Source organism: Bufo gargarizans, chromosome 3 (genome assembly GCF_014858855.1).
Source record: "Bufo gargarizans isolate SCDJY-AF-19 chromosome 3, ASM1485885v1, whole genome shotgun sequence".
NCBI classification, from domain to species: domain Eukaryota; kingdom Metazoa; phylum Chordata; class Amphibia; order Anura; family Bufonidae; genus Bufo; species Bufo gargarizans.
In genome coordinates this window covers 589,765,708-589,793,306 of record NC_058082.1, presented here as the reverse complement: position 1 = coordinate 589,793,306, position 27,599 = coordinate 589,765,708, and the positions used below count along the sequence as shown (strand labels likewise).

Sequence of the window (27,599 nt, the reverse complement as noted above, 5' to 3'; positions counted from 1 at the left end):
TAAAATAAAATTGATTCAAAATATTCAGCTGCTTTGGAAAACAGAAGGTTTAAAAATCTGTCTTATTTGCAAGCTGTCACTTTGTGTTTTTTTTTTTTTTTTTTATTAATCCCATCAGCTGACAGCTCATGTTATAAGGTCAGGAAGTCAGAGATAAGAGCCATGCATGAGCCGTCAGCTAATGCAATTTTTTTTTAGCCTTTTATATTACTATTCCTGTAAAACCCCTTTATATCAGACCCCATTCAGAAGCACTCCCTTTGGTAGCTGCTTTTACCATGTCAGCTTTATTAATCAGATTTTTTTATAAATACATTTCATTGGAGGAGACATCCGTGGATCTGCTATATACACAGTGGAGCTTTAGTAATGGAGATCTGAGGGGAGAATGCTGACAAAGCGCGATCTATGGGCTACAGGTATAGATAATACAGATATTATTCCCGTCACAGAATAAACCTTTGTTTGCACCACCCGTACATTACATTGCTCATAGCTGCAGCTGGACTTCTCTATATGTTCCCCGGATCCCCCCGCGCCATAGGTGCTTTGTTCTGTGGATAATATAAGAACAATCGTGTTTAGAAAAGCGTTTTCCTGATATAATAACCACATGGCGGCTCCCAGCTGCTCCACAAAGACATTCATGGAGCCGCCAGTTTAGCGGTACAGCCCAGTGTATCTGTGCCGCCAGAACATGGAAAACTATGAGGAATACTACTGCATAAAGAGCAAGGTCCTAATTTCCTATATATTAGGGGGAGTATTCTTTATAACATGCATCTCAGCTGCTGCAGAAACTCTTAAGAGTGTGCACGATCGACCGCCAATCTATTCAAATAGGGGAAATGGGGCCACTGCAAAAATTGTATTGCAATTTTTGGGGGTCCCAGAGGTCTGACCTCTTCCAATCTAACAATTATTCCCAACACAAAGGATAGGAGTTAACTTTTTGTAAACACCCATTAAAGGGGTTGTCTTATCTCAGAGATTGGTGGCATGTCGCCAGGATAGACCACCCATGTCAGATAGTGGGACCCGCACCTATCTCTAGAAGGGGGCCCCACAGTGAATGAGAGCGCACCGCGCAAGTGCAGCCACCCTCCACTCACTGCTATGGAAGTTACAAAATAAGCTGAGCACTGGCCGATGACACAAAATGATGCACAATTTGTAAAACACAGGAAATTGTGACAAATGGATCTTAACGAGCTTATGGCAGATGATATGTAATGTTAATAGATGTAAAGTAGGGAAGCAGGGATAGTCTGTCTGGAAATACTAGGGTTAAAAAATTTACTACTGATGATCTATCCTCAGTATCTGATCGGTGGGGATACTACACCCGGGACCCCCACCGATCAGCTGTTTCAGAAGGCGCCTGCGCTCACATTAGCGCCGCAGCCTTCTCTCAGCTCCCCAAGCACAGCGCCGTACATTGTATAGTGGCCATGCCTGGTATCGCAGCTCAGCCCCATTCGCTTCAATAGGGTTGAGCTGCGCTTAGGCCATGTAACCGATGAACGTGACATCACATGGCCTGGACTAAGCTGAGAGAGAGCCAGTGCCTTCTCCTACAGCTGATCAGCGGGGTCCCAGGTGTAGGACCCATCGATCAGATACTGATGATCAGGGCCGGTTTTAGACAAAATGTGGCCCTAGGGAAAAATCTAAAGTGGGGCCCCAAATCTTGTAATAATGTACTAACAACACAGTTACATTCTGTCGATTCCGGCCCTCCCGCACAGATTTACACCCCGTAAAGTTCCTCACGGTTCTTCACCCTCATGGCCCCAGAATATGCCACATGCCCCCCTCCCCTCACAGCAATGAGTTCCCCTTACTCATGGCATCTGAGAATGTTAAAAAACGGAAGCGCGGGATTCCTCTTCAGGTGCGCTTTCCCCGAGAGGAGATCAGGGAAAGCGCCCTGTTCTAAAAATGAGTCGCAGCCTGTACTAGGCTTCCAGGCTCATTGTTAGTATATCCCAGTTGAGGCCTCTAGATGGCAGCACTGAACTGTGATATAGTGAATTCTTTACAGAATAATGGAGCAATTTAGGGTACTTTCACACTAGCGTTATTCCACTCCGGAACTGAGTTCCGTCCTAGGGGACAAATGCCATCAGTTTTCATACGTTTTGACGGATCCGGAAGGCAGTTCCGGCGACGGAACTGCCTGCCGGAATCCTCTGCCGCAAGTGTGAAAGTACCGATACATCTGATGATTTGTAAGTTGTGGTCCACTTGGGGGACATAACAAAAAAAATAATAATATGTAAAAAAAGTTTAGAAAATATAAAAAAACGGAACTCAGTGCCGGAAAAGAAAAACACTAGTGTGAACGTACCCTTAAAATATAAAAAAAAGTTATCCCATATGGTTAAAGCCATTACAGATTTTTTTTTTTTTAAAAAAGGCAGTTTCGAGTTTTTTTAAATCATTTTATCTCCCAAGAAAATTGAATAAAAAGTGATCAAGTCATACACAACCCAAATGCTATTGTCAAAAACGACAGACCGTCCCGCATAAAATGAGCCCGCACACATCTCCGTGGACATAACTATAAAAAAGTTATAACGGTCAGAATATTACAATGAAAATAAAAAAATATTTTTTTTACGAAGTGAGCCCTGATGAGGCTTAGCTTGCTGTAGTGAGCGGGCCTATTGAGGTCCTGAATGGGGGGGGGGGGGGGGGGGGGTGTTAGGGTTGTACCTTTCCCAACAAAAAATACTGGTTACACAAGTTAAAAAGGCTGGTGTGGGTTAATACTGGTGTTATTTGATCATATTTTACGTTTTGCTCAATTTTTTTTCTCAATAAAATCAAACTTTTCACTGTTGGGGACACCTCGTGTATTTAAGTTTTATTTAGCCTTTTATTTTAAAATGTTTCTGTGGGGATTCAAGCTCACAACTTTCTACATTAAGGGCAAAAACCTTAACCACTGAGCTGTAGAGCTCAATGCTATGTTTTCACAGAAAAATCTCATAGAAATTTCTCTTGATCACTATCCGACACCCCACAGCCCGATCAACTGTTGTAGTTGTAGTTACGATGCTGGAAGTTGGCGGCGGAATCACACAGCTCCCTCCGTTTTGGACAGAGCTGGTTACTGCACTTCTGCCCCTATTCACTTCAGTAGGAGCAGTGCTGCAGTAACCAGCTCTGTCCACTACACGGTGGACGGCGCTGTCTAGATCTGACGCAGCTACAGCAGGACAGCTGATGCGAGGTGGCAGCCTCCTGCCGATCAGATAGCGATCACTCGTTTGGCTGACAGCTGTTTCTCCTGACCCCCTCATACACGTGCACACTAAGCATACACGTGTTTTCAACATAAAAAGGGAATAAGCCGCTGCCTGAGAATAGTCAATATGGCCGCCTATACTTGTGTGATAGGAATGTTTTTTCATTTTATTACTTCTGAGGAAGATGTTCTATATAATGAATCACTAGCCAATTAAGAATATACTTAAGCGAGTCTTCTAAATTGGACATTTTTTTTTAAACAGACCTCACATCGATGGCGCTCTCCGTTTTTCTAGGGAGGCTGTGGAGAAAATCGGACCAAAATAAACTGGTCGATGGTCCATGTGCAAAATCGGACATATGATTCAGCCCATTGACCATAATGTGTCAGCGTTCTACACCGAGCGCACCCAGACATGTATTATAGTGTGGGATACAGCAAGGTATCGCCCGTGCTTCTTCTCTGTCCGCCTTCTTCACAGGGGCCTAGAGACCTGAGAAGTGTGCACTGTCTACAAACCCCTGAAGGTGGGGGGTGGCTCTCTGATCCTTCCTCCTCCCTCTTACCTGACGGCCTGTTTACTTTGGGTGAGAGCCGTAAGATAAAGGAGCCTGGCCTCAATGGGAGCTGACATTCAGTTCACTGCAAGCTGAGGAGCACACCCAATCTATCCTTCTCTATGGAGGCTGCACATTATACTCTGAAGGCCACCATGGCCCACCTGTGTCACTGCTCTGGAGGCATCAACAGCCCCGACCCAACGCGTCCTGACCAAGGAGGAAGGTAAGCGGCACCGCCGGGGGTTAACACTCGTTCACACTAATGCGGCTTCACTTTCCTGTATCATTGAGATGAATGCGAGAATCTTTTTAGTTTAACATTGACTTTTTTTTTACTTTTTTTTTTACATTTATTTTAATGAATGCACCGCATTTTTTTTATATCTATTTGCAATAAATATCCCAATTTTTATATTATAATTTATATTTATATTTTATATTACACTTATATTTTCGAATGGCGTGGTAAGCTACATTCTACTTTCACTTTAAAAAAGTTTTTACCCTTTGTTACAACGACTATGTAAAATATGGTAAAAACTTTTTACCATTTGGACCTTTTATTTTTTTTTTACATATTTTATTATTTGGATTTTTGGCGATTCGCGGTTGCATTAAGTTGTGCGTGGCGTTGACGATCATTAGTGACAGCACTGAAATCTTAAGTTTGCACTGACAAAACGTAAAACTGCAAATGAGAGATAAAATCCGAGCCCAGAATATATATTTTTTTCTCTCCGAACCTCTGTCGGAAGGGAACATCCAGGTATAGAGTATTATAATGATTTGTAAGGCTAGGCTGTGTTCACATGTCGCAGATTTGGCCGTGGTCGTTCAGTGGGGCAGATCGTGGGTTTTCCGTGCAGAATCTAAGGTTATTTTTCTGCGGTGATGACAGAAAACGCCATTCACGGGCACTGGTTGCAGAACCTTAGCGGATCTGATTTAGGTGCGGAATCGGCGCTGATGACTAACATGTGCGATGTTCTGTATACACAAGGGACTCTAAGAGCAGTCCGCGAGTAAACTGACCAATCCTCATCCAATCTGTGAGGTCTGAACATCGCCTTATTCGGATTATTTATGCCATTATTATGTATTATGTCCCATTATTTCAATAGTGCCGTCATAGTCTATGCTACATGCAATGACTGGGTATAATCTTTAGACTGCAAGCTCTGGGGACAAGTCATAACCTAAACTGCATATTTACAGTCTGGCCAATCAACGAGCGCCGATCAACAATATACAATCTGCGCTCGTCTAAAAGGTCTTGCGCACATCCTAGTGCAAAGTAAGTGGGGAAAAATGATCGTTTTTACGATCATTCATCCCCCATTCAATTTGAATATTATCGACAGCATATTCCTGCAATATACTGCCAAAAAACAAGGGTTTTTGGTGCGATTACCCAACAAACAAGCGATTAGCTAAGGTGATCGTTGGCACCTCAATTTTTGGGAAAGAACTGCCGTAGTTTCCTGATAATTGTCCCAATCCTCTGACTGTAAAAGGGCCCTTAGACTCTGACGCATTTCAAGTCACACAGCTTTTCCCACCACAAATAACACATCTAATAAGCGGCACCAAATGACAAACTCAGCTCTGCCACATTTTATAACTAAGCTCAGCGCTGACAGGTCGTCTGGCTGCATATAATTGTGCCAGGAGGGATCCAGCTCTGAGACATAATACAGATGTCTGTGACTTTTCCCCCCTATACCTGTTAATTATAGGATTAGCCCTGTCTCCTGCAGCCTGGAGGTGTTTGCAGCCGGGGCCTTTGAAGTGGGATTGTGAAGAAGTGGAGCAGAAACCATTCTGATAAATGCTGGTTAATATTACACTCCCTCCAGCAGGACACAATGCGCCAGCTCTTCAGCTCTGTTTGTTCTTCGAGGTGTTGTGGGCAGAATAAGAACAGATCTAGAAAAGCCGATATCTGTTTTATGTGCGAACAATATCGAGAGGAATGTGAGGGTTGTAGTCCACTCAGTGCAGCCAATGAGCGCAGGTACTACTGCGCAGTGTGTGTATGTGCAGGTAATGGAGCTGAACAGCGTGTGTTTACCCAGCATCATCCAAGCGGGTAATGGCTGTAATGCATGGGAGGAAATAGATATATACCGTATATACTGTATATACAGGCGAGATAGATAGAGACTATGAGGATATGAATATTATCTATCTGCTGAACATTGGTAGGTACTCATTATCATACTCTTATCTTTCAGTAACGCTATTCTATGGAGGCCTTGGCTGTTCTCATCTAGAGAGAGAGCATCAGACACACAGCAGAAACTGGTAAGATCTATTTATCTATCTAATATCTATCTATCTATTATCTATCTATCTATCTATCTATCTATCCCATATCTATCTATCTATCTATCTATCTATCTATTATCTGTCTATTATCTATCTATCTATTTATCTGTCTATCTCATATCTATCTATCTCTATCTATCTATTATCTATCTATCTATTATCTATCCATCGCATATCTATCTATCTATCTATCATCTATCTATCTAATATCCATCTATCTATTATCTTTCTATCTATCTATCTATCTATCTATCTATCCATGTGGAAAATATAATGACCTCTGGGGACATGTTTAGGGTGGAAACAATTTTTCAGCTCTTCCAGAGAACATATTTGGATGATTTCTATGTTTTCCATTCACAGGGTGGTATGACAGACAGTGATAGTGATGCCACTGGAAAGAAGGGGGCGCTGGGATTTCAACACCCTGTACGGTAAGTGACAATTATTTCATATACTGATTATAGGTGGAGAATATGCCCACTGTGAATACCACTGCTATCCTGATTAAAGCGGTTCTCCAGGAACTTGATATTGATGGCCTATCCTCAGGATTGGTCACCAATATCAGATCGGCGGGGGTCCAACACCCAGCACCCCCCACCAATCAACTGTTCAAATAGGCCTCAGCACTCCTTGAGCGCTCAGGACTCTTCCTAGGCTAGTGATGTCACCATACATTGATCACATGGCCTAGGCGCAGCTCAATCCCATTGAAGCGAATGGGGTTGAGCTGCAATACCAAGCCAAGCCACTATGGAATGTATGGCGCTGTTCTTGGTAAGATGTGAGGTGATCGCAACACTCACAAGAGCTCCATGAGCACAGCATCCTCTTCAAACAGCTGATTAGTAGGGGTGTCGGGAGTCAAACCCCCCCAGATCAGATATTGATATCAAATTCCCAGATAACCCCTTTAGTTTCTTACTATATATATTAACAATGTTCACAGCTCTATTTTCAGAATCTGAGCTCCAAATCCTCAGTATAAGCAGAGTTACTTGATAAAATTATTACTGCCTGCACCACCACTAGGGGGAGCTCAGGAGCTTACTGCATACTATTGAAGGGGATTTCCAGTGCAAAAAAAAAAGATGGCCGTGAGCTCAGTGTGGCTTGAAGGCATAAAAGGATTGATACCCTCACTGATCATGTGATACTGTCATTCTAACGCTTACTTGGTCCCTTCTGCTGCCTACTTCCTGCCTGCTCTCTCAGCTAATCATTGGCTGCAGCGTTGACCCGCCTAAGCCAGTGATTGGCTGAGAGGGCATTTCCTGTGTGTCGAGACGGGAGCAGGAACTAGAGAGTAATGGGGACCCAGGAAGCATTAGAATGGTGATAATGGGAAATCAATGAGGTGAATATTGGTTCTTTTATGGTTTTAAGATACTCTGAGTCCACTGCCACCAATTTGTTTTCATCCACATCCCCTTAACACACTTGACTCAATATAATAACACTGTATACAGTAAGACCAATGCGGGAAAATGTCTGAGCTCCTCAAATCCTAGTCCATGTTTTCAATCATCCTTTGAACGTTTTTGCCTTGTTTGGTTATTATATTATATATGGTTATTATATTATCTACGCCACATTCTCACTGTTATCTTTTTATTTCAAAGGCTTTACATGCCAAAATCGAAGACAGAGGAGTACTTACAACACATGGGGAAAAAAGTTCTTGCCAGTTTCCCAGTACAGGCCACCATACACTTCTACAATGATGATTCCGAGTCTGAGGAGGAAGAAGACAATGAGACGGACTATTATAACTATTATCAGAATTACAATGGTTTTCCAGGAAGAGACACTCGAAGCATGGTGGAAGAGGACTCAGCATATTCCTCAGGAAAGACACATAGCACAATGTAGAAGTGTGCAAGAAGTCATCACATAAAGACTAAATTTGGGACAAATGGCCATAAAAATCCAAAGGGTCTTCTGTTTTTGCTATACAGTGCCTTGTACCAGTCCAGAGTATGTGGCTACCTTCTGTTTTAGGAAGTTTCTTTTGGTATCAGTTAAGACATTAGCAAGAAATGACTTACTGGCTTGTCAATCAAGTCTGCACTGAAGCCTCATGGTTAAGATCATGGGTGAAGGAAGCTTGAGGTGGACATCTCCTGGGGTGAAGGATGCTTGAGGTGAACATCTCCTGAGGTGAAGGATGCTTGAGGTGGACATCTTCTGGGATAAAGAAGGCTTGAGGTGGACATCTGTCAAAGGGTGGAGGAACAACGGATAGCTAGACTTTTATATTTTGTTCTATGGTTTGGCCTCTTAAACTGTCCAATTTCTTCTCAACTGTCCAGTTCTGAGAACCCTAAAAGGGAAGAACTTGGTAAAAAAAAAAAAAAAACATTCTTGTGTTCAGTTGTGTGGACATTCAGGTGCAGCTTCAGCCCATCCAAATATTGCCCGACTTACACCATGGCCTGCCATCATTTGCTGTAAGAGACTTTGCTGCAACATGGTGCCAATGGTTAGAGGTTGGAGCACCTTGCATCTTGTATCCATATAGTAGTTGGTTCCAAGAGCACCCAATATAATGGCCTATGGTCCAGTGTGTCTGCAAAAAGCACATGCAACCAACTGTCATAGAACTCCAACCCAGGAGGTAAAGAACTTGCATAAAAAGTTGTCTACATGCGGAAGTCAATTCACCCATACTACTGGCCATATCATTGTATAGCCCCTCACTGCACTCCTAACTTTTTAGTTTGTATAGTTTGTATATTTTGTAATTATATTTTTATTGTGCGTATCAGAAAAATAATAAATATTGCTTTTGATGATTTATATTGAATTGAGTAAACTAATGAGCAGGAGTTTTGAAAGTAATAATAATGTTTATTCAAGTATTTATATTTTATATAAATATTTAAAAGGGTTGTTCACCCCTGGGGACCTTTTCTGCAGACCCCCCAGTGTGGCCAGACCCGTGGTGGGAATCATACTTACCTATTTCCCACTGCTGTGTTCTGGCTCCTTCGATCCCCCACAGGTCTCAGGTTTCCCCGTGTCAACATCTGGTTTGATATGGGTTATGTGGATGCTGCATGTGTCAGGTCACTGGGCCACATGGGGGGGGCATCCGACGGGGAGCAAAGGAGACGGAAACCCAGCGGCAGGGATCAGGTAAGTTTGATTCCTACTGCAGGTAGGGCCAGGCTGGGGAGGGTCTGCAGAATAGGTCCCTGGTGTGAAAAAACCTTTAAAGGGGTTTGACTTACAGAGTAAATCTTTTTATAAAAAAAAAAAAGGTCACAATGGCGTAAAATAAAAATTAATTCATACTTGACTTACTGTTTGCCCCGGCCCTCTGCTGGTCTCTGCCTCCTGGTCCATCTCGACACTCAGGAAATTATGACTCCAGCCAAATCACTGCCTGAGACGGGTTACCACGGTGGAGCAGTGAAGCAAAGTGACGGCGGATCAGTAAGGTATTATTTTAAAAAAAATAAAAATTAATCCGTCAACCCCCTACCCATTAAACTATAGTTTATTATTTCAATTAGCAAATTGACACCAAAATAAATCATTAAAATCGGTTCCCTATTTTGTGTGATTTTCTTTTTTCTTTTCTTTAATTTGCATTTTATTTTTTACTGATATTTTTAATATATTTTTGGCACATAACAGGCCTGCCAGTGGGCCATAAACAGACCTTTGGGGGAATTTACTTTCTTTTTTTTTTTTGCACTTTCCCACTGTATCTGGGCATCCAACTTTACCAGGGAAAACATCCCCTTGCAGGGGAACTCTACATAGGCAGAATTGATCTAGTTCTGATTAGACCTAGCAGATCTGCTATACCCGGAGAACACCCAGCGATTATGTTATGTCCAAGGAGGAAGCAGCATAGTGCTCAGGATAGAAGATGGCAGAAGTGGTACTTAACTTCTCTTCAGGGTCTCCAGCTGTCTCTGACAACCGGGGACCTGACCTGCATCCTGCTACATTGTGGGAGCAGGACCTTTAAACTAGCACCAGCATCGGATTAAAGTCCAGTAAATAAAGATCCCATACCCACCAGTCAGTCCACCAACATTCCCAGCACTATGGGTCTGGTACTCACCTGTTTACAAGGCTGCAGCAGCGACGTAGCCGTAAACCCCCCAATGTGACCACTGCTGCCAATCACTGGCCTTGTCGGTCTAGTAACACATACTGCTAGCGGTAAAGATTGGCTGCAGCAGCGGTGAGTAACGTACCATATACAACGATCATCGCTGCAGTAACCAAATCCTGGTGGGAAGGAGAGGAGCGACAACACTGGAAATGGTGGGGGATTAACTGGGAGTTTAGGATCTTTTTATATTTTCAATAAATTAAGTGGTTTTGGGCTCCTTTAAAAAGGTTTTCTGGGCTAACGATATGGATAATCTATCCTCAGGATAGGTCAGCGATATCAGATCGGTGGGGTGATCAGATATCGACGACCTACCAGCACCAATCAGCCGCTGACACCAGAAACCAAACAGTGGACAGAAGCTGAAGGCTCCCTCCATTTGTGAAGTGGCTGAGCCAGGGTACTGCAGCTCAGCTCCCATTTACTTCTCATTTTTGGAATCTGCTGGGGTATGTTCGCAAATATTTTTTTGTATGCAAAAAAAATAAATGCATAAACAGCTTCAGGATTCCTTGTGGTTTTTGGATGCGTTTTTTTTTTTTAGACATGTTCCCCCCCCCCCATTTTTATTTGGTTTTAAAAGAAAAAAAGACGCAAAGGTGCAACAATGGGTGAGTACTGTATGCACTGAACTCCCAATGCTAGTCCACGCGTCCACTCAAGTTGCTGCCCACTCCCGCTGGATACTCAGGGGTCGGAAACTAGATTGTGGGATCCAAGTGCAATGTGCAAATAAAAAGGGATTACGGTTCATCATGTGTCTGATGAAGAAGGGGGACCTCCTTCAAAACGAGCTTTTTTGGCACAGAATCGGAGCCCAAAATCCATTGTGTGAACATACATTTCCCTAGCTTATGTACATGAAAGAGAAAACAATGGCCGACGTTTACTAAGGCCTCAGTCACACGGCCGTAGGCAGTCTGTGCCTGTATTGTGGACCGCAAACGGTAGGTCCGCAATATATACGGGCGCTGGCCGTGTGAATCTCTTATCTCGGATGCAGCCCATTGACAAGGTATGGCGTGGTGGAGAGCGGAGGCACAGATCATGTCCTATCTTTTGCCATATATTGCGGATCGCAAACCCATTCAAGTCAATGCGTGATGCACACAGCCGGTGTCTGTCCATTGCAGAGCTCAATTTGTGGTCTGCAGCACGGGCACGGATGGCCTACGGTCTGGTGAAGGAGCCCTAATCCTGGAAAACTTAGATCGGCTGTCTAGACCTGCACTAGGATAATCACAGCGGCTCAGGCTGGATGCAGGGATAGACACTTTTCTCCTTCTCTATACCCAGGGTCGGACTGGGGTTCCTAGGGCCCACCAGAGGAAATTATTTTCAGGGCCCAACCCCTATATCATCAATAAAGTCTAATAGGTTTTGAATCAAAAAAGTAGACCCAAATGGCAGGTGATTAGCTCCCAAGGCAGCCAAATGTTTTTTCTTTCTCCTGGACCTTTGAGCCTGGGCCCACCGCAGGATCCTCTGGTGGGAAAGTCCGACCCTGTCCGTATCAAGTATTGGTTGGCTCACTTTTAGACGGCCAGAATTGTGGTGCACTTTTGGAGCAAAACAGCAAATCTAAGGCTACTTGCGTTGTTATTTCCGGTATTGAGATTTGGCAGAGGATCTCAATACCGGAACTAAACGGATCCATTTTGATTTTGCACATCAGGAGGCATCCGTTCCGTTAGGATGCGGTTGTGTGAAATCAAAACGAAAAAAAAAACAACTGATCCATTGAAAGTCAATAGGTGACGGATCAGTTTTTTTAGGCTCCTCAAAAAAACGGATCCGTCACCATTGACTTACATTTTCTTTCAGTTTTTATGACTGGACACAAAACCGCCGCTTGCAGCGGTTTTGTATCCGATCACAAAACGGAACGCTGCCGGAACAGAAGACATCCTGATGCATCCTGAACGGATCTCTTTGCATTTAGAATGCATGAGGACTAAAAGGAAACGTTTTTTTTTGTTTTTGTTTTTTTCTGGTATTGAGATCCTGTGCCGAATCTCAATACTGGAAAACAACAACGCAAGTGTGAAAGTAGCCTAAGGTCCCCCCCCCTCTTTCCCGCAAAGCTCTGTCCCCTTTCTTATAAGCCCCACCCCTTTTTTAAGCAAGGTTGAAAAAAAAAGTTGAAATCCTAGAAAATTACTCGAATTTGCACCACTTTTTAGACACATTAGTAAATTTGGTCCATTATGTGAATAGCTTCATCTAGCGAATGGCCACTTGGGCTCTTTCACATTGACCAAGATTCGAGACAATTATTGGGGTCAAACGGGCCCTAACTAAGACACGACATGAGTTATATGCATACACGGCAAGCTCTGAGCCCACTGGGGCCAATCTGCAACACTGAGAGTGATCACTTGGCCATCACCTGCCTTGAAATATAGAGATCGGATGTACGGTAATCTCTGTTATCTGATGGAAGACCAAAAACATTGCTCCAGGCCGGTGGAACACGCTACCGGAGATGAGAGTGTATATAAACACCTCAAGGAACATTGCAACTCTCAACCCTGCTAAGAGTCCACTTACACAGGAAGATAAATGAATAAAACCTTCACTTGGCCTAACAATAGTTCAGGCTGTGAACAGCAGGGGTTAACACCTGAAGAGTGTGCGCAGAATTTGGCTGCGGGTGGACAGGAGGCTCGCTATGTACTCATCCATGGGAAAAGAGAAGCTTGGAAGCTAGAAGTGGAATTTAGTCAAGCAGAACTTGTACAAGGTGTGTGTATATATACAATTTTTTTTTTGCTGGCGACAGTCTGAATGATGTCAGTCTGCTCCATCCGGGATATGTTGGTTGATCATCCAAGCACCATCATGGAATGTCACATGAGAAAGGTTCAAGGACGGTGTCATCAGATAATTCATACTAAACAACCGGGTATTATTTTATCTGGCTGTGGAATATTCCAAAAATACCACCATGTGGAAATTTCTAAGGGAAAAGTTGCTAGTAATGCATCAAGAGATTAAACAAAGGTAAAAAAAATATATTAGTACAGAAACCTAAGTGAATAAAAAAAAAAAACGTAACATCACATAAATTAAAAAGTAAATTAAATAGGGTAGTAGATATATTATATACACTATATATAGTAGAGTTCTATACGGTAGATGGAATTGACATATGGGTTGTTATGGATTTGGTTTTGGGCTAAAACCAAGAGTCTAAGGACGGAAAATAGATAAAAAAAAAGTCTCAATGGATGAGATTCTAAGAAATCACATCCACCTGCTGCATAAATCCACAGCGCTGGGATATGAGATATGGATTTGGAATCTGAGGCATGCCAACTCATAATCTCCACTGCGGATTTCACCTTTTGCGATGGAAAGGGTGAAATCTACAGCAATATCTGCAGAAAAAAATGCATGCAATACGTGGTCCATGTGGACATTCCCTATGGCAGTGTTTCCCAACCAGTGTGCCTCCAGCTGTTGCAAAACTACAACTCCCAGCATGCCCGGACAGCCTTTGGTTGTGCGGGCATGCTGGGAGTTTTAGTTTTGCAACAGCTGGAGGCACACTGGTTGGGAAACACTGCCCTATGGGATGCCAAGGAATTCACCATTTAATAAAGGATTTGGACTTCATAATGAACTCCCGGCCCGGCCTCAAAAGTGACCTCTGTTATAAACAAGTGATGTGAAACTGGGCATATGATGGCTGGAATAATGCATGTTATGCAGATATCGTAGGCAGGTGGGACATGGTCAGGTCTGGCAGAGTTCTGGCACAACAGTAGACAGGCAAAAGGTCCGGTCTGGCAGAGTTCTGGCACAACAGTAGAAAGGCAAAAGGTCAGGTCTGGCAGAGTTCTAGCAGTATATAAAGTAATATCAGTGCAGGCAACATATGGTATAAGTGGTCAGGAACAAGCTGGGTCAGTATCAGGATTTCATGGGAGAAGCACAGTCCTGGAACCTAAAAAGACACTGCTTAAGCACATATGGAAATGGTCCTTGTGAAGCCTGTATGGACTGGGCATTGACCATAAGGAAAGTGCATTGGCGTGCACTAGCCTATTATTAAACCTAGGGAAAATGTGTGCACACATAAGGGACAGAAGACCCAGGAGAGCAACGAGGCAAGGGGAATGCCTGGCATGGCAGTCCCAAGTCAGAGAGCCGTACAGGAGAGAGTTGTGCAAGTTGTGCTAAAACATGGGTCACTGTCTAGGACTTCACTATAGTCCCATAAAACATACTGCCTCGATAATTAACTTCTGTTCTGCAGGCCAATATCAATTTACGATGTCACCAAAGCCACCTGCAAAGCCATGATCAAGGACCCTTGGAGACTGCACGGAAACAGATTACCATGTAGTACAGACGTAATGCAACATTATGTGAGGACATGTCTCGATAAGAAGAATGGTAATACACGGTTGACAGTGTATTTATACATTTACAGGAGGAACAACAGAGGAATAGCACAATGTAGACTTCTAAAAGAAGCTCATGGGAAATAAAAGTATTTACTAAAAAAGAGACATGTCAGGGCTGACGAGCACTCTGTAAGTGAAAGGATAGTTTACTTCTGTTCCTCTACAAGTCTCAGGACACAATGGACTGACATGGCTTCCATGGGTCAGATGGGGCTAAACAGCGGTGTCATTGGCTTGCAATGATAGAATATTGAGTTTCCTTCCCCACAATGTAATTAATCATGTTCCACAAATGTCATATCAAGGCCTGTGACATGCTGTTTCACTTCTACTTTGGGAACTCCTTCTGCAGGTAAATACATCCTGTGCTGGGGGGTCACACACCGCAATAAAGCACACACCATACCTGCCCCCCTGTGACAGCGCCTGACTGTGATGGATGGCCCGGGGGTCACATTCAGACTCTTAGGTCATTGTCTTGATGGTTCACATGAACCATCACAAGCCAAAACAGCATCGCAACCTACAGTAACATCTGTCAGTGCCTCCTGGTCCCCGGTGTGTGTGACGTCACCAGTGACATGTGAAATTCTAGTATAATCATTATAATCAACAAAAGGAACAAACTCTATCTATCTATCTATCTATCTATCTATCTATCTCCTATCTATCTATCTATCTATCTATCTATCTATCTATCTATCTCCTATCTATCTATCTATCTCCTATCTATCTATCTATCTATCTAATATCTATCTATCTATCTATCTATCTATCTCCTATCTATCTATCTCCTATCTATCTATCTATCTATCTATCTATCTATCTAATATCTATCTATCTATCTATCTATCTATCTATCTCCTATCTATCTATCTATCTAGAAATAATCAAAGAATGAACCAGCACCTCCAGGTGAATAGCAGGTGCAAGCTACCATGGCAATTATATATGTAGAACTAGAAGTAGCAGCACACCACTATATGCACTAAGACACAAGTAGCATGACTGCTATACTTACTATTAGACAAAGTAGAAGCTCTTAGCACATATTATTGATCAAAAATACAGTGTTAAGAGCTTCTACTTTGCCTAATAGTAAGTATAGCAGTCATGCTACTTGTGTCTTAGTGCATATAGTGGTGTGCTGCTACTTCTAGTTCTACATATCTAACTATATATCTATCTATCGATCTATCTAGCTATGTAATATATATCTATCTATTATCTATCCATCTAATATCTATCTATCTATCTATCTATCTATCTATCTATCTATCTATCTATCTAATATCTATCTATCTAATATCTATCTATCTAATATCTATATATTATCTATCCATTATCTATCCATGTAATATCTATTCATCTATCTATTATATATCCATCTATCTCATATCTATCTACGTAATATCTATATCTATCTATCTATCCATTATCTATCCATCTATCTCATATCTATCTATGTAATATCTATCTATCTATCTATCTATCTATCTTTCTTTCTATCCATAAAACTTAAAATAATAATATCCAGGAAATAGCATGTTTTTCATTTAATAATTATTCTTTTTTTTAAATTACTGTCAATGCAGCAGTTATCACAGCAGTTTTTATGTTTTAATCAACATTTGAAAAACATGTTATTTAGGCCTCTTGCACACGACCGTATGGCTTTTTCTGTATTTTGCGGTCCGTGTTAAACGGATCCGTTTTTCTTTTTTGTTTCAGTAGTGTTTCCGTTCTGTTTTTCTGTTTGGTTTTCATTGATCTGTTTTGTTGCGGATCGCAAATGGAAACGGAAGCATCCAATAATGTTTAAACATTAAGTACATAAAAAAATTGGGCTGGGCATAAAATTTTCAATAGATAGTTCCGCAAAAACGGAACGGATACGGAAGACATACGGATGCATTCCATTTTTTTTCCGGAACAATTGACTTGAATGGAGCCACAGAACGTGATTTGCAGGCAATAATAGGACACGGAAATACGGAAATGGAATGCATACGGAGTACCTTCCGTTGTTTTTGCGGACCCATCAAAGTGAATTGTTCCACAAACGGAACACAAAAAAACGAAACGGAAACGGAAAAAAAAACGTTTGTGTGCAAGAGGCCTTATACTTTGTCATTCTATGGAAAGAAAAGTGAAGGAAGTAAAAGCAAGGGAGTAAGTAAGGCACACATTATGGGGACAATAGCTCAACTGGGGGCACTAAAAGGGGATATTTTTGCACTGGCACACATTAAAAGGGGGCATTTTTTCTACTGGTGCTCATTTTAAGGGGTGATTTTTCTACTGTCACATTATGAGGAGAATTATTACTACTGGGGCATTTTGGTGGGCTTTATTGCTACTGGGGGACTATGGGGAACATGATTACTAATATCGGCACTATGGGAGCATTATTACTTCTGGGGCACAGTGGGGACATTAGTACTGTTGGGGCACTATTACTACCAAGTGCGCTCTGGCAAAGAATTATTACTATTGGTGGTACTTTGGGGAGCACTATTACTATGGGGGCACCCTAGCACAGTATCAGCTTAGCACAGTTATTTCTGGGGGACATTATGTTTACAATTCACTGCAAAAAATGCACCAAAATGATACGCAACTGACATTACTAGTCAATTCCTCAGGCCTGATGTTAAAAGCTGAGAACTTTGCCAATATCTTCCAGTCAGGAACATATCGGAGCCCCTCATGCACCACGTCACGGTGTCTCAGCACACAGGGGGTCCTACCGCTCAACTGCTCGTGGTGTGTAAACCGGGTCTGAACCAACTCACAGCCAGACTCTCACATGCCTCCATAGTGGTATCACCAATGCGGTAGAATAAAGCTGTGAGCCGCACCCACAACAGACCATGTGACACAGAAGCCGCACCCACAACAGACCATGTGACACAGAAGCTGCCAGGTGCAAAACAACGTTACCGCCACAATGAAGTGGCACATTCCATACACATAAGGACAAAAACTCACTGAAAAAAGTTTTTGGACATTTTGTTTACACTATTAGTGTCAGGGGCACTATTTGCTGGGGGCAGTTATTTTAGGACACTGCATTATCTGCATGGTACTATTATTATCAAGGGGTTTATCTGTTCCTGCAGTATAGTATTGGGGAGCACAGCGAGCACAGTGTTGGGGGTGGCAGGATGGGGTGTTCAGAAGGTGGGAGGATGATGGAAAAGTAGGAAACTAAGATTTTATTTTTTTTCAAACTGCAGACGAGAGATGGCTGAAAAATCATCATGGTGGTCTGATCTGAATGGAGAAGATGAAGAAAGAGAACATCTACATCAGAGGAGACGTTACTGTATGTAAGAGGTGTGTGGGGCTCCATGTGTATTTGTTTTATATACCAATAAAGTTGTTAAATAAAAAAAAGTGTATGGGGCTGTGTTTTGCAGTGATATATGTAATGTTAGGAGGGAAGGGGTTAGGTTGAGAATTTGGTATGTGGGGGGCTGTTTTAATTTTCACCTCAGGCAGCAGAAAGGCTAGGCGCCTCATATAATTCTCATACTGAAGTTTGCATTTTTACATTATCGTTAGATTAGAATGTTCTAAACTCAAGGCTGAGAATTTTCTCATTACTTTTGTGAGAAAGTTTTTAAGAGTTTCACGCCTTTTTGGCCTAAAGCCATGATGATATACTGTTGGTGTATATACACGCAGGCTGAAATGAAACTGAAGGTCATTTTATGGAGCACACACCTCTCTGTGTTTCTGTGATGATTTCTTTCCCAAACCGCTCGACTTAACCCTTAATTTGGCCCCATCATCACATGGGTAGAGCTTATTTCGCTCATAACTATAATACCTTGTGGATTTTCTTCCGTACGGAAAAATCCATAGCATATCCAGTCCCTGAGAACACACCCTAAAAAGTACCCGGGCATTTGATTTCTGCTGCCCCTTGTCTCTTAAGCTACAGTCACAGGACCGTATTTTTGGTCCACATCTGATCTGCATTTTTTGGTAGAAGGCACGCAAACTCACTCATTTCTATGGGGCCGCAAAAATGCGGACGCAAATTATAGACCATGTCCTATTCTTGTCTGTTTTGTGGATCTGAATGGGCATTTTTACAATAGATCCCGTGAAAAGTGAGGGATGCACACGGACCCCATCCGCAAAACGGATACAGTCATGTAAATGTAGCCTTAGAAGCAGATTATTTTTTTATTATTATTATTATTATGGATTTTTTAATTTTATACCCTCCCTACAAAAAAAAATCTAAACTTTTAAATAATACCTTCACCGGGTGTTTAAATGAATATTTTTTCTGCTGCGTCTCACTAGGACCCCGCTCCCACGTCCTCTCTTTGTAACCTCTGCTGTGGTCACTGATAAGAGCAGGTCAAGAGGTGAAAATGAGGGCAAGTTTGTTACTGGCCTCGCCCTGAGACAGGCGATATTTGATCTTCGCTGGGTAAATCATTACTGGGTATCTGTGCAGATTGCTGCCCCGATCTGCGAGCTGTTGATGGGGCGGATTATTGCAACGTATTGAGAGATGGATATGTGCCAGTCACTGATCGGCTGGTGAAATTCGCCGCTCGGGATATCAGCAGCACATTAAAGAGAGACAGTGAAAGAAAAGCTCATGAGAAGCAAAGGAGAGACTGTTAGCCATTGTTTACCCCAGAGAAGGGGCGTTCCATACTGTACTGAGGTCATCTTATGGAAAATCACTGGACTAATGACCATGGCATTCAAGGGAGGAATTATTTGGGATTTTATACGCTAAAGGGCAATGCATCATATTTAAGAAAATAAGATGGCTTCGATGTCGGGAGAACTCGCCATCAAGGCTCCTTGACAAAAGTTATGGTGGGCCCTCTTCCCAGTAGCATTGCCATATTTTGCCGTGTCACAGTGACCCCCCAATAAGGGTCAATTCACGCATCCCCAAGTGTTTTGCGGTCCGCAAATTGCGAATCCGCAAAACACGGACACCGGCCATGTGCGTTCCGCATTTTGCGGACCGCACATGGCCGGCACTTTAAATAGAAATGCCTTTTCTTGTCCGTGTCTGCGGACAGGAATAGGACATGTTCTATTTTTTGGGCGGAACGGAAGCGCGGATGTGGAATGAAAGTGCGAAAGCGGACAGCACACTGTGTGCTGTCTGCATCTTTTGAGGCCCCATTGAAAATGAATGGGTCCGGATCTGTTCCGCAACGTTGCGGAACATATCCAGACCTATTTTGCAGATGTGTGAATGTACCCTCAAGGTTACAATAAAGGGACAGAAGCGCCCGTCCAACTGCTGAGCCCCTTCAGTTCTGTTCTCTCCTCAGAGAGTGGAGCGAGTAGCGGGGTTGCCAACCAGAATTTTTCTTTTTTTCTGTGCAACTTATACCAAAATCACGGACAAATTGGAAAACCATACTGAGTGAGAGTAATACATGTCTATAGCTCAATATACTGATAAGAACTCGTTACAATTATTGACTGTGAGCCGTAAAATTGTAATAATTACCACGAAAATAAACTAGTCAAGCCCCACCAGCCACCAAAAAATAATGGACACAGGAAAAAACTTGCCTATTTTTGCGGACTGTCCAGAAAATTCTGGACAGTTGGCAATCCTGGCGAGTAGTATATTAATTGATACAAAGTCTATGAGGGAGATGTATCAAAACCGCTATTTTCTACGCCGTTCTTGACATTAGGTGCAGGCCTCGTCATAAATTAAGTGCATGCTTCCACACTCTGTGTGCCTAAAATGGAGTCTACGTCAGCTCGCAGCCGGCATAGATTTCAGTCATCATTTACGGCAGAAAACTGGCGTAAATGATGATAAATATGCTCAGCCCACCCACTCCGCTCCGCGCCCCCTTTTCACAAAGTGGTGAGGACGGCACATAAACGCATTTGCAATTTTTTATACACCAGTTCTCGGGCATAAATCACATGAGCATGCACACGTCTCGCTTTTCTCTCCGAGGTGCGCCGAGTATGGATGTTCAGAACCAAAGGGGCACAACGCCATACTGAATGCTCTACTCGTTTATTTTTGCAATGGACCTGGACCCCCATCAAACAAAACATCTGACATGTTATTAGCTCAGAAATTTTATGAAGCAATAGGTACCCTTAAAAGAGGTTGTCCCGTTAAGACGACTCCTATCCTGCGGATAGCAGATACGTTGTCTTAATGGGACTAAAAGCGACCAAAAATATTGGATAATTTTTGGTCCCACTGAGGACAATCTTATGTGTATGTGGGTAACCCAACTGTTCCCTGGAATGCTGTTGGGGCAAACAACATTTAGGGGATGAATGGGTGAAGAAGGGGGTTATGTCCAACCCCTTTAAATCCTGAGGCATGTACTGTAGAGTTCTGCCCCAATATTTGCATAAGAGCTCTACTACTTGAAAGGGTAACTGTTGTTTCGGTTTATTTTTAATATTGTGCAGGGACAGGGATGTTAAACATTTTTGTAATATACTTTATTAGGGAAAGATGTTTCTTTGTACTAGAAATCAGGGTGTAAAGAGTCTGTTTTTAGTCTTTCGTTCTACTGAGCGCTGAAGACGCCTGTGTGTAATACATAAGCTTCCAGCCTTCCTCTTCCTACCCCAGTCGCTATGTACATGTTCCCTAACACTCACTGCCCATCACCCCTATCTGACTTGTTACACACAGGCGTCTTCAGCGCTTAGTAACACGCTGAAGACAGACGCTCGTCAGTAATGCTCAGGGCTTTGCTAATAGGACACTTTACACCCTGCTTTCTAGTAGAAAGAAACGTCTTTCTCTAATAAAAGTATATTACAAAAATGTTTTAAATCTGTTTCCCTACACTATATTAAAAATAAACCAAAATGAGAGTTATGCTATAAGGCTGCTGTTCAAAGGATCCACAGGATCCGCTCCTGATGAAGCTGGTGTGGCGAAACCTGGGTCGAGCGGTGTTATAACCACAGAGATTTTATTCTGTTTTATGCCTATTGATCTTATACCTTTGTGAGTATAATAAAAGCTATTACCATTGGAAACATTGGTGAACCTTCACTATGTGCCTGCACCTTTATATCTACAGAGGGGTGGTCTTGTGACCGAGATTATCCTCCTGTGGAACCTCGTTGTTTGGCATCACCTAAAAGCTGTCGTATCCTATCCTGATCAAGCCCTTTGAATCACAGCCAAGTGGGGGCAGCGCGACACCTGCCTTTGAACTGTTTGTTGAATGTGAATAAGCCCACTTCACACGGTAGTCTGCGACGCCCAAAAAGAAGAAAACACAGGGGTGAACTCTATCTTTTTTATTTTATTTTTCTGTTGTGTTATTTGTTATTTTATTGAAGAGAATGCTATAAGGCTAGGCTGCATGCCGATTGTTAAAGGGGTTATCCAACCCCTAAAATGCCTACCCATACACCCGGGCCCCTAATAGAGGTTATACTTACCTGGCACTTCCCAGCATCCGCTTCTGACGGCCGCCGCTGCATCTCCCTGTCGCGCGGATTAAAACATCCGGCATCGGGGGGTGGCAGCCAATAAATAGCAGGCAGTGACGGGGACAAGCCTCCGCCGGTGACGCTAGGGAGGCTCATCCCCATCACCGCCTGCTATTGGCTTCCCCCGCCTGATGCCGGATGTTTTCATCCATGCAACAGGGAGATGCAGTGGTGGCCGTCAGAAGAGACGTGGATGCCATGGAGCCAGGTAAGTATAACCTCTCTCAGGGGTCCGGGTGTATGGGGAGGCATTTTATTGGTTGGATTTGCAGCTGCCCAGATGAAAAGGAGGGCACCTGCTGTGTGTTTGGTTTATTTCCCAGTAAATATGATTTTTTTTCTTGAACCAGCAGATTGTTTTAATTTCTGATTTACTAGGTGACCACTATTATGATAGCTGAACTTGATGTAACCATCTCTACGGTTGGATATTTCTGTACTGATGTGATGTAATCAAATTTGACATGATGCCACCTTGAATGTTATATGTAATTATTTTCTTTATGCTGAAAGGGTTATTCCTTTCTCAGACTCGCTAGGATATGCCCCTAATGTCTGATAGGGACCTGCACCTATACTTAGAACAGAGCTGGCAAAGTGCCGGAGGGCGCACCATGCATGCACAGCCATCCTTCATCCTATGGGAGCACTGAAAATCGGTAGTTTCAATATAATGAATGGGAAACACCTCGCAAGTTCGGCTACTGTTCCATTCACTTCTATGGAGCTGACGGAAAATTTCGACACCCTCATATGAATGGCGGGTGGCCACGCATGTGCGGTGCGCCCTCTGGCACTCTATAGGCTCCGTTCTAAGTATAGGTGCAGTACCCAGAGGTGGGACCTGCTCCTATCAGACATTGGGGGCATATCCTAGCAAAATACCGCCAATGTCTGAGATGGGGATACCCCTTTAAACAGGTTGTCTCATCACACACATTGGTGGCATATTGTTAGCCATCACCTCTGGGACTCACACCTATCTCTAGAATGGGGCACCAATGGGAATGAGGGCGTGCGGCTCTAGTGCGGCCACCCGTCATTCACTTCTATTATAGTACCGAAAATAGCCGAACCCCGGCTCAGCTATTTCCTGGAACTCCCATAGAGGTTAATAGAGAGGTGGCCGGTGCGCAGTGCTCCCTCATTCACTTCTATTGGAATTCTGGAAAAAAGTTGAGCGTGCTCGCTTGGCAATTTTCGAAACTCCCATTGAGGTGACTGGAGAGCATGGGTGCCCTCTCCCTCGCTTTGGGGCCCCAATCTGAGATTGGTGGCAGATCCTAGCAATATTTTTTGTACCAAACTTTGTGGCTGTTCTGCTTTTTCTGCTGTAGATAGGGTTCCTAGCCAGTTGACATCAAAAAACCATAAATCACAGCAATGGGTTTCTTTCAAGGGTTTTATTTTTTCAATCGATATGCAGCAAAAGATTTTTTGTGTGCAAACGTTTTCGGCCGTATCTGGCCTTCGTCAGGCACTGTGCCGCTGGAGGTAAACAGGGGAAGATGCTGGTGCATACGTGGAGCCTATGGCCGCCGAGATGTGTGTATACGCATTAGATCCTAGCAATATACCATCAATGTGTGAGATGGTCCACCCCTTTAATAAATTCAATCTTATTTGAACATAAAAATCAGAATTGTGAACTGAACATTAGATATCAGGCGTTCTTAGCATCAGTCCGTAGTAATGGAGGGGGCGTCAAGGAGATACTGACCTGATTTGGCAGATAGCTGACCAACTCCCCAACTGCTTGTGAGAGACTACTGAATGGGTGCACCTTGTAGATGCAGAATTATAAATAAATAAAAAGTCAGTCGGTAACAAGTCCTTTAAGTTTATTCTTAAATGAACGTTGGCCTTTTATGATGATGTTTTTGTGTAAACAACAAACCAAAACAAGACGAATCCAGAGACAATTCTCGGGGACTTCAAAGCCTCCCCAGCACTGACTTGTCTCCAGTGAAATGCATTGCCAGATTCATCATTGATAGCATCTTCCAGTGACTTGGGGAACCTTTAATCTCTGTGTCCTGAGAACCCGGCCACATCTTTCCCAGCAGTTTCTTGTATCAAGCAGAAGCGATGGTTGTCACCTACTCAAGACTGATTATTGCATGGTAGGTTCCTAGCAAATCCAGGAAAGAAACTTCATAATGGGAAGAGTCGGTTCACACGTAAACAACTTCTCTGGTTACACACTTCAATACACGGTTGTCATCCATTCCCAAGGCTACTGGTTCCAAAGCTAGAAGGTTTAGCCAGCCAACTGGCATCTGGATGACCACTCGGTGGGCTGGCACCTCCAACAACATGATGAAGCTTCCTATATGTGCCTCCAAAAAGTAAAGTCCAATCCCAATATGTTCAGGATTAGAAAATAGGGTCTGCTTTCTTTACAGAAACAGCACCACATCTGTCCATGGGCTGTGTCTGGTACTGCACCTCAGCCGTCATATTCAACTGAATGGGACTGAGCTGCAATACCAGGGACAGCCCAAGAACAAGTGTGGCGCTCTTTCTGTAATAAAAAAGTATATTGTTTTTGTCTCTCACAATTCCTTTAAAGGGGTATTCCCATCTGGGACATTGATGACATATAGCTAGGCTATGCCATCAATGTCAGATAGGTGTGCTGCTAACAACAGAATGGGCTTCCCGAAGTGAAGGGAGAGCACACCGCTCATTCATGGCCACCCTCCATTCACTGCTATGGGAGTTCCGAAAATAGACGAGCGCTGGTTTGGCTATTTCGTGTCTGTCACATAGCGGTGAATGGAGAGTTGACCGCACTTGTGCAGTGTGCTCTCCTTTACTTTGGGGGCCCCGCACTGGTGATAGCAGCAGGTCCCAGATGTGGGACCCGCACCTATCCTAGCAATACGTCATCAGTGTCCCAGGTTTGTAATACCCCATAAACCAAGACATCTGGAAAGCTTGCATAGCTTGATGATACTGGTCAACTAGTGGGTGTAATAACGCACACAGAGCAGCCCCCAACAATTAAAGGGCATGTTAGCGCACTAAATTGGCTAGGTTAAAAGAACTCCTCTGTGGCAAGATTGTGGAGTAAAATCCGCGGCCCTTCCAGACCGATCAGCTCAGAAAGATAGACAGACTTACATACAGCACAATCTAATTTCTGCTCCTCAGTCGGAAGCTCAGGGGGCAGATCAGTGGGCAATACTGCAGCCGCTAGCTGAGACCTATTAGGACATCTGACTGCAAGCAGCAACCCTAATACCTGCAAATCCTTTGAACGCTCCATAGACAGCCATGGAAAACTCAATAACATCATTTTAATTACTCAATTGTCCCAAAATATATTACACTGAAGACATTAGTGATTAGAGAACAAATGGTTCCCCAGTTCACGTCTCTTGTCCGAGAGGAAGAACATCCTATTGACCTCGCTAATCGAGATGTCCCGTACGGCAGGAATGGCGTCTGGATCTGACACTTTCATCACTTGATTTTTGGTGTAAGTGTCTGCAAGAGGAGAGGGAAATAATTAGATAAATCATTCCCTCACATAGAAAACGTCAATCGTGTTGACCACAATTATACAAGCAACAATATGGAAGAAGTCTCCACTTCCCCCCCGACATATAGGATAACAGTAGTCGGTGAGGGAGGGGTGAGGGGGGACGGGAGGGAAATATTTTGGCTTGGGACTTAGTTTAGGCAGAGAACTGTCTCTCCTTTATAGAGACTTACTGGAAGTGCTCCATTGTATGGAGACTTATTGGCAATGCTCCATGGGAAACTAATTTGCAAAGAGCTATCTCCCATCTCGCTAGTGCCACCTTGTGGAAGTGGCTCAGTATGAGTCACAATCCATCTTTTTTAACAAGCCTTGGGTGACAAGAGAAAATAGCCAGGCCCGATATCCATTTGTAGACAGCTGTTTTGGGGTGCTTGCCCCTCATCAGTACGGAGTAGGATTCTGGTTGGTTGGGTAAGTCTTCATACCATGGAGGACTTTCAGTAAAGTCTCCACTCAGGGCTAGTCCCTATAAGGAGAGCCAGCGCCCTGCCCAAGCAGCATCCAAGGCATTGCACCCAGCCAGCCAGGATCCTACTCTGTAGTGATGAGGGCAAGCACCCCAAAACAGCTGTCTACAGATGGATATCAGGCTTGGCTTTTTAAAAAGTCAGATTGTGACTCATAGGGAGCCACTCTCACAAGGTGGCACTAGCAAGATGTTTCTCTTTTCTCAGGAGATACCTCTTTGCATGTGGCTTGAGACTTGATAGCTTTCAGCTGTCTTGAATCTGCTGGGACTCCCTTGGAATTACAGAACCCTACAAGGACTCATCTCCATATTTGGGGTCAGTGGGTGTCCCTGTGTTTGGAGAACAGATCATGAAAATAATTTTGGGAAAAGTCCTATCAAATTAAAGGTATTTGCGAAACATAATTTTGAGGTGCATATATGAACAGGGTTGCATTCACAGTCTCGGATCCCAATCCCGAAACTGGGGGCCCATTCCTCTTCCTGTTAGAGTCTATGGATGATATGGAAACAGCTAAGTGAGGGTTCTGTCCCATACTTTAATAGTCAGGGTCACCTTTCCATCCATTAGTAGACTAGGGGCTGGTGGCATTCCTATTGGTCAGACCCTTACCAATTAGACCTTTATGGCGCACCAAGTTTATAGCGCCAGCGTGTGCATATAGGAGAGGATGAGTCAAGTGGTGGTCATCCATATACACCATTGTCCTCATTAAAGTTTATGTTAGTTCTGGAATTAGCTGAGCAGGGGTGTAACTATGGGGGGTGCTGCAGAGGTTGTAGTACTCCCCTCTGCCATGTACGAAGACATCAATATTATCCATGGCTCACAGCAGGGTGGGGGATGGTACCGATTTTGCATTAGGCCCTAGGAGCTTATAGTAATGTAGTTGCCGCTGTAGATGTCATGGGCGCTGCACCAGGGAAGGAACGTCCTGACCAGTAAATGACCAGTCTATATAAAGTCCTTTAGATAGTGAGGCACACTTACCAGTTACAGTGTGTATGGAATCCAGAGGCGCCGTGTTCATCAGGTTTATTCCAAAGAGAAAGATATAGGCAATGCCCAGCACGACCATGAGGTATACAGGGATAGCCACTGCCCAATACCTAGGAAGCAATTCAATAGGAATGAGACACTAGATACAAAACATACATACTGTGAACATGCCGTACCCATCACAAGTACTCACTTCTGAGGCCAGTAAGTCAGCCCTAAGGAGTGTAGCCACGATTCTGGAATGTACGCCCATGTCAGATATAGGACTGGAAGCAAGGGAAGATGTAATACTGAGAAGGCAAATCACAATCTACAGGACATATGCTTAAAAGGGTTCTTAAGAACCTACAATATACAGTGTATATTGTACTGCAGCTCAGCTCCCATTTAACCCCTTAAGG

General features: G+C 43.3%; 2 protein-coding genes across 2 annotated transcripts in view; one reads left to right on the top strand and one right to left on the bottom strand.

Moving 5' to 3' along the window:
* The first annotated feature begins 3,873 nt into the window (after positions 1-3,873).
* Positions 3,874-8,019, top strand: RIPPLY3 (ripply transcriptional repressor 3). Its single transcript, XM_044285909.1, has 4 exons — positions 3,874-4,039; positions 6,051-6,120; positions 6,508-6,578; positions 7,770-8,019. Exons 1-4 carry the CDS (start codon positions 3,936-3,938, stop codon positions 8,017-8,019), a joined length of 495 nt encoding a protein of 164 aa, XP_044141844.1. The 5' UTR covers positions 3,874-3,935.
* A 15,986-nt stretch (positions 8,020-24,005) lies between these two features.
* LOC122932964 (phosphatidylinositol glycan anchor biosynthesis class P) overlaps positions 24,006-27,599 on the bottom strand; it is a 37,387-nt gene continuing 33,793 nt past the window's right edge. The window contains exons 4-6 of the mRNA XM_044287659.1: positions 27,392-27,464; positions 27,190-27,308; positions 24,006-25,671 (exon numbers count right to left, since the gene is read on the bottom strand). Coding sequence (XP_044143594.1) covers positions 25,523-25,671; positions 27,190-27,308; positions 27,392-27,464 — 341 coding nt within the window. The 3' untranslated portion in view covers positions 24,006-25,522. The remainder of the gene's footprint in view (positions 25,672-27,189; positions 27,309-27,391; positions 27,465-27,599) is intronic.

Excerpts from the sequence above, each read along its gene's own strand:
- RIPPLY3 (XM_044285909.1), top strand. The coding sequence starts at position 3,936 with ATGGAGGCTGCACATTATACTCTGAAGGCCACCATGGCCCACCTGTGT. Across the intron at positions 4,040-6,050 it reads CGTCCTGACCAAGGAGGAAG|TAACGCTATTCTATGGAGGC; the intron begins GTAAGCGGCACC and ends CTTATCTTTCAG. Across the intron at positions 6,121-6,507 it reads CAGACACACAGCAGAAACTG|GGTGGTATGACAGACAGTGA; the intron begins GTAAGATCTATT and ends TTCCATTCACAG.